At 39.0% G+C, this 7,050-nt stretch overlaps 1 protein-coding gene across 2 annotated transcripts in view; it reads right to left on the bottom strand.

Annotated features, from left to right (window-relative positions):
• SLC16A4 (solute carrier family 16 member 4) overlaps nt 1–7,050 on the bottom strand; it is a 14,913-nt gene that overhangs the window by 285 nt on the left and 7,578 nt on the right. Inside the window, exon 9 of one of the 2 annotated variants that reach the window (XR_003531315.1) lies at nt 110–675. Coding sequence is in view for 1 of the 2 variants with exons in the window: in XM_027665697.1 (XP_027521498.1) it covers nt 521–675 (155 nt within the window). In the remaining variant the exon portion in view is untranslated. Of the gene's footprint in view, nt 1–91; nt 676–7,050 lie in introns of those variants that run through there. The other variant, XM_027665697.1, reaches the window with a different exon arrangement.

The raw sequence follows: 7,050 nt of genomic DNA, 5'->3' as shown, positions 1-7,050 counted from the left end.
AATCTAATCAGGAGCAATATCCAGATAGATATCCAGACTGAATCTAATCAGGAGCAATATCCAGATACATAAAGTGAAGGTAATTGGGAGAAATATCCAGATATAAAACCATAATCTAATTAGGAGCAATATCCAGATACCCAAACTGAATCTAATTAGGAGCAATATCCAGATATCCAAAATAAATCTAATCAGGAGAAATATCCAGATACCAAACCATAATCTAATCAGGAGCAATATCCAGATACCCAAACTGAATCTAATCAGGAGCAATATCCAGATATCCAAAATAAACCTAATCAGGAGAAATATCCAGATACACAAAGTGAAGGTAATTGGGAGAAATATCCAGATATAAAACCAGACTCTAATCAGGAGGAATATCCAGATGTTCAAACTGAATCTCTCCTCTAAAATTCCCGTTTCCACTGTCGCTGGGGTCGGTATTCCTGGGACAGCTGGGCCATGCTGGCCATGGCTTTGCCTTTGTGGGTACAATTCCAGCCCAGCCTTTCCCCCTTCAGCCAGCCCTGGGGTTGGGGTTCAGACGGGCTCGTTTGAGCTCCCGTTTCCGTGCCCAGGGCTCGAAGCAGAAGGACAGGGGGGAGAGGAGGGCACAGGCCCCGGCAAAGAGGAAGGAGCACACGTAGGTCTGGGTGTAGTCGTAGAGCCAACCTGAGGAGACAAGGCTGGGGTTAAAGCTCTGGGATTTCTCTCACTGGAAAAAGTCATTTTGGGGAGGTGGGTGGGAGGCAAAGGTTGTGTGTTCTCATTTCAGAATTCCTCAGTTATTTAAGCTCCTCCTGGGCAGCATTTCCAAATGTGTCTTTCTTCCCAGGGCCAGCTTTAATCCTTGTTGTGGGCATTGGGTTTAATTTGATTGAATTTAAGCCCTGATTTATTTTTTTTTTTCCTATTTAAGTGGGCCAAAAGTAGCTGCCTGAGCAGGTGGAAGATCCCAATGGAATGACAGGATGACTTGCATGTGTTGGTGTTTCCAACATCTGGGCTGCAAACCCCTCGTTTCTCCAGCCTTTTTTCTTGTGCCCCAATTTAATTCAGTTTTCTTCAGCCCCAGTTTAATTCAGCCTGTCTAAATGAGAGACCCCAGGCCAGGAGCTGGGAGTGGACTTCCTTAAAAGCAGCTTTGTGAGGACTTAAAAGGAAAAGCTGAATTCCATAAAGCCTCAGGAATCTGCGAGGGTCACCTTTTAAAGTGACCTCCAAGTGTTGTGTTTAGTTCTGGCAAATGTGGGCAATCACTGGAAAGGGGGATAATTCCTCTGCTGGAATCTAAAATATCCGGAGTGGTGGGAGATGCTGCTGCAGGTGAGCAAATCCTGACACACTCCCAAGTCTGGCATGGGAGATGGGGTTGATCCAGATCTGCTTCTGGTGAAGTGAAATTCCTTTGGGGACATTCATGAGCTTCCAGGATTTACACAAACTGGCCTAAATCTGGGATTCTTAAGCCCGGGAAGGAACATGAAGCATCCCTGAGATCCTGGGCTTGGCCGTGTGGGAGCTTTAGTGAAGAGGCAAGGGAAGAAATGGGGCCTGAATGTGAAATTTGGGGCTCAGTGATGGAGCTGCTGTTCCCTTGCCGTGGATTTCCCGGCTGCAGGAAGGGTTTATAAAGGCAGGAGAAGCTGCTCTTCCCCCCTTTCAGTTCCTCTTGGCTCATTCCTTTCTCAGGGGAGTTTCTCTGGGTTTTTTTCAGGAATTTCATGGGACAGGAGAAGCTGGAGCTGTTGGAGAAGGGGATCCTGTGGTGCTGGACTCGGTGTCGTGGCTGAGACATTCCCCTGACCCTGAGGGGTTTATTCTCCAAGGTGGGATCTGGTTTTCCTGCCTGGAAGTCTCTGGGATGTGGAGAGGAGAAGGGATGCTGATCCAACCCTCTGGGAGATGTTCAGGACAGAGCTCCAGCTGAGCTCAGGTTTATTGCAGTTATTGGTAATTTATCCTTCCTTAAATTAAGGATAAATTATCCTTATTTTTAGCATGTCCTTCAGAGTATTTTTTGCTTTTCCCGTGGGAAAATGGGGTTGAAAGGGATTTTTTGGGACCAAATGGGATTGAGGAGCAATGGGATTTTCCAGCATTGCCTCCTCAGTGGCAGCACAGCATCACCTCCCACCACATCACACCTTTTAAAGCACCTCCAGGGTCTGTGCCCCAATTTGTATAAGAAATATATATATTTTATATACTATATATTTCATAGAGTAAATATATTATATGTTTTATATATTCTACATATTCTCTATATTTTATATATATTGTATATATATTTATTTTATATGTGTATTTTCATGTATCCATAAATTTTATATATTCTATATATTTATATTAAAATATATATTCTATATTTATATATTCAACATATTATATATTTCAGATAGTCTATCTATATATCTATATTATATAGATATATATATCTATATTATATAGATATATCTATATCTATATTCTATACTATATATATTCTCTATATTTTGTATATAGAATATATTTTTATATTTTTCCATGTATCTGTATATTTTATATAAGTATATAATATAAATATATTATATAATAATAAATATATATATTTAATATATACTTATAATTTAATGTTAACATTAAATTAATATTACTATTAATTTAAATATTATTAATATATACTATATAAGTATATTCGATATACTTATATTAAAAATACATATTATGTATATTGTACACATTCAACATTTTATATATTTAATATTTTATATATTTTATATATTCTATATATGTTTGTGTATATATTTATATATTCTATATGTTAATATTAAGATATATACTTTTATACATCCTATATAGTTATATTAAAAATATATATTATGTATGTTTTATATATTTTATATATTATATATATTTGACATATTTTCTGTATTCTGTATATTTATATTCAAAAATAATCCTTCCTGCTGCCAAAAACCAAATTAGAAGCTCCTGGTGTCCAAATTCCAGCAGAGCAGCAGTTTTGGAAGGAATGCTGGTAAATGCCAGGCACCAAAACACTCCAGATGAAACATTCCTGGCACTGCTCCTGCTGGGGTCAGGTTGGTAAAATTATTCCTGATGCCCTAAGTTGGAAAATGCAGTGGGAAGGTGAAGGTAAAATGTCAATAAAAGTTCCAGCCCAGCTTTTGAGGGAGTCCACCCTCCCCCCCCCCAGCACCCAGAATTCCTGGGGCTGGAATGTATCCTGAAATTTGGGTTGTAGACAGAATAGATCCTGAAATTTGGGTGATATATGTATTCTGTAATTTGGATTATGTTATAGTCAGTTCTTTTGCACTTTGAGTTAATGATTTCTGCTGTTTATGGAAACAAAACGAGCCAAAATAATGTTTGTTCTGATTTGATTTGAGGGTTTTTTTCAGTGGTGCTGGTGGATGGGGAGCTCCAAAGGAGATTCCAGACTTTTCCCCCTGGGCTTTTAGCTGAACAGATTTGCAGGTACATCACCTTTCCTTGCATTAGGCTTTCTAATGTGCAATATAATAATATTTTAAATATTATTAATTTTAAATACACTTATTTTACATCTAATATTTTAAAAATTATTAATTTTAAATACGTTTATTTTACATCTAATATTTTAAATATTATTAATTTTAAATACCCTTATTTTACATCTAATATTTTATAAGTTTTATAGTTTTTGTAATACTGTTATAAATATTTTAAGAAATTTTAATGAAATTTTATAATTTTATAAAAAGTGATAAAATGAATTTACATTTTTATATTTTTGTGCTTTATAAGTATTTACAAATATTTTTTAATAAATATTCCTATGAATTATATAATTTATAGAGTATATGATAGATTTAATTATTGTTAAAATATTACAGTAGCTATAATATAACAATATATTGTATATAGTATATAGTATATATACTATATACAATATAGTATATATATATACTATATACTATATATAGTATATATATACTATATATATATACAATATAGTATATATATATACTATGTGTAGTATATATATACTATATACAATATAGTATATATATACTATATACTATATATAGTATATATACTATATACAATATATTGTATATAGTATATTGTTACATTAAGTAACAAATATATATTATATATTATTTATATATTATATATATGATATATTATATATTTATATATATTTATATATTATTTAGATATTATATATTTCAAATATATAATATATTTGAAATTATATATACATATAATATAATATTATATTATTTTAATATTTTTGACCATTTTAACCTTTGCAGTTCTCATTATCCGTCAGGTTTTGCTGCATAAAAACACTTGAATTTTATAAAATCCTAATTCTTAAGGTTTAGGGAGGTCAGAGCACCAAACCCCAAATCCTGAACTCTGGGTTTGGACACTTCATCAGTAGCATCTGGTTATATTCAGTTTTCATGAGGAAATGGAAGAATTTATTTGGATAAATTAATAACTGAACAATAAATTAACAAATGAATTAATAAATAACCTGGATCTTGAACTCTCAGTTGTTTCCCTCTTGGTGGATCAGTGAGAGTTTTATTTCCTGGCTCTATTTGGCCTTTCTTTATCCCACCAGCATTAAGCCAGATATCTTAAAAACCTGGAAAAATCATGAAAAAGCTGGAAAAAAAAGCTTTTTACTGGAAACCTTGTTTTCCACAGTCTGGAAATGCAGCACTTCGGGAAGCAAAAGGCTTCCAGTTAATGAAAATATATTGCAAGGGCATGGAAATAAAACTGCAATAAGAGTTATTCAGCTCCTTCCACGCTCTTCCCGTGGCAGGGAATTCAGAGGGATTGCTTTGTGCTGGGAATTCCTCCTGTGCCAGCAGAGATCTCTCCCCCAGGCAGTTCATCCCCCTGCCAGGGGGAAGCTCCCTGTCCATGAAATAGAATATAAATGAAAATGTTTGGGCTGCTTGGAATTGCATCTATTGGCAGAGTTTTACCAGCCCAGAGATATTGATTAGAAAAATCAATTTTTGCCTGTGCTGGCCCTGCTGAAACTTCCCACTGAGCTGGGATTTACAAAATCCTTGGCAGCTTCCAGCCAGGGGCCTTGGCAGGCCTGGAGATTTGGAGGGCAGGAGGCAACAAATGATGGATTGGATGGAAAGGACCTTAAAGCTCCTCCAGTGCCACAGGCAGGGACACCTCCCACCATCCCAGGTTGCTCCAAGTTTATCCAGTCTGGCCTTGGACACTTCCAGGGATGGAGCATCCTCTGGGAATTCCATTCCAGTCCCTCACCACACTCCCAGGGAAGGATTCATAGAATCACAGAATCAGCTGGGTTGGAAGGGATCATCAGAGATCATCAAGTCCAACCCTTGATCCAACCCCGCTGTGGTTCCCAGCCCATGGCACTGATGCCACATCCAGTCTCATCTTAAAATCCTCCAGGGACGGAGAATCCACCCCCTCCCTGGGCAGCCCATTCCAATGGCTGAGCACCCTCTCTGTGAAGAAATTCTTCCTAATCTCCAACCTAAACCTCCCCTGGCACAGCTGAAGACCGAGCCCTCTTGTCTTGCTGATGGTTGCCTGGGAAAAGAGACCAACCCCCAGCTGGCTCCCCCCTCCTGTCAGGGAGTTGCAGAGAGTGAGGAGGTCTCCCCTGAGCCTCCTCTTCTCCAGGCTGAGCCCCCCCAGCTCCCTCAGCCTCTCCTCACAGCACTTGTGCTCCAGTCCCTTCCCCAGCCTCGTTGCTCTCCTCTGGACCTGCTCCAGGACCTCAATGTCCTTCCCAATATCCCATCTCTCCCTGCCCTGTGGCAGTGGGAAGCCATTCCCTGTGTCCTGTCCCTCCATCCCTTGTCCCCAGTCCCTCTCCTGCTCTCCTGGAGCCCCTTTAGGCTCTGGAAGGGGCTCCAAGGTCTCCCCAGATCCTTCTCTCCTCCAGGTGAACCCCCCCAGCTCTCCCATCCTGGCTCCAGAGCAGAGGGGCTCCAGCCCTGGAGCATCTCTGGGGTCTCATCTGGACTCTCTCCAGCAGCTCCACGTCCTTGTGCTGTTGTTCCCAGGGCTGGAGCAGCTCTGCAGGGGGGTCTCACCTGAGGGAGCAGAGGGGCAGGATCCCCCCTGCCCTGCTGCCCCTGCTGTGGAATTTTTCTGGGCTGGAAAATGCAGGGAGAGGAAAATATCCCAGGGACAGGAAAAGCTCTGTCCTGGCCAAGCTGTTTGGAGGAGAACAATTCCCGTGTTCCCAAGCAGAGGTGGGAGACTCCCTTCTAAGAGCTTGAGGTGTGCCAGATCCTCCCCAGTGCCTTGTTTCCCTGGCAGAGGAAGAAGGGGAAAAGCTTTTCATGCTCCCTGTCTTTGGGCCCAGCAGCTCTCAGGGCTGAGCTCTGGGATCTGTCCCCAAACGAGAAAATATTGAGGCTTTTCCTGATGTTCCGGAGCCTCTGTTTTCTAGGAATGCTGCTGAGCCCATCCCTGCTTCACCTTCCTCTCCTTCCCTCCTCTCCAGTCCAAATTCAGTGTTAACTCTGACACTGCTGGGGGTGAAATCCATGGGAATGTGGTCGTTATCCTGCTGTGGCTGGGGTTAAACTGGGCACATTTTCCAAGCTGCTGGTTGGGTTTTGCAAATTCCCCAGCAAAACGTTGCCTGTGTGTAAAGACATTCCTGAAATAGGATTTTACCCCCCCTGTTTGAACAGAAAACCAGGATGGATCCATGTGGGAGAGTGAACCAGCAGCACTCTTTATCACTGGATGTGTGTGGGGTGTGTGTGTGCATATATATATATATAATACATATAATATTATATATAAAATACATATAATATTATACTATATAGTATAAATAATATATAAAATATATGCACATTTAATATTGGAGATGTATAAGAATACATAATATTAACGTTTATAATAGAATGTATAATATATATTGTACATTATATTATGTTATATTATATATTATATATAAATATGTTGTATTATATCATACTAATAATATAATACAACATAATAATATGATATATTATGCTATATTGA

Source organism: Corapipo altera, unplaced genomic scaffold (genome assembly GCF_003945725.1).
Source record: "Corapipo altera isolate COAL_440 unplaced genomic scaffold, ASM394572v1 202, whole genome shotgun sequence".
In the NCBI taxonomy this organism is placed as follows: domain Eukaryota; kingdom Metazoa; phylum Chordata; class Aves; order Passeriformes; family Pipridae; genus Corapipo; species Corapipo altera.
The sequence above is the reverse complement of the archived record's forward strand: the minus strand, read 5'-3'. Positions and strand labels throughout refer to the sequence as shown.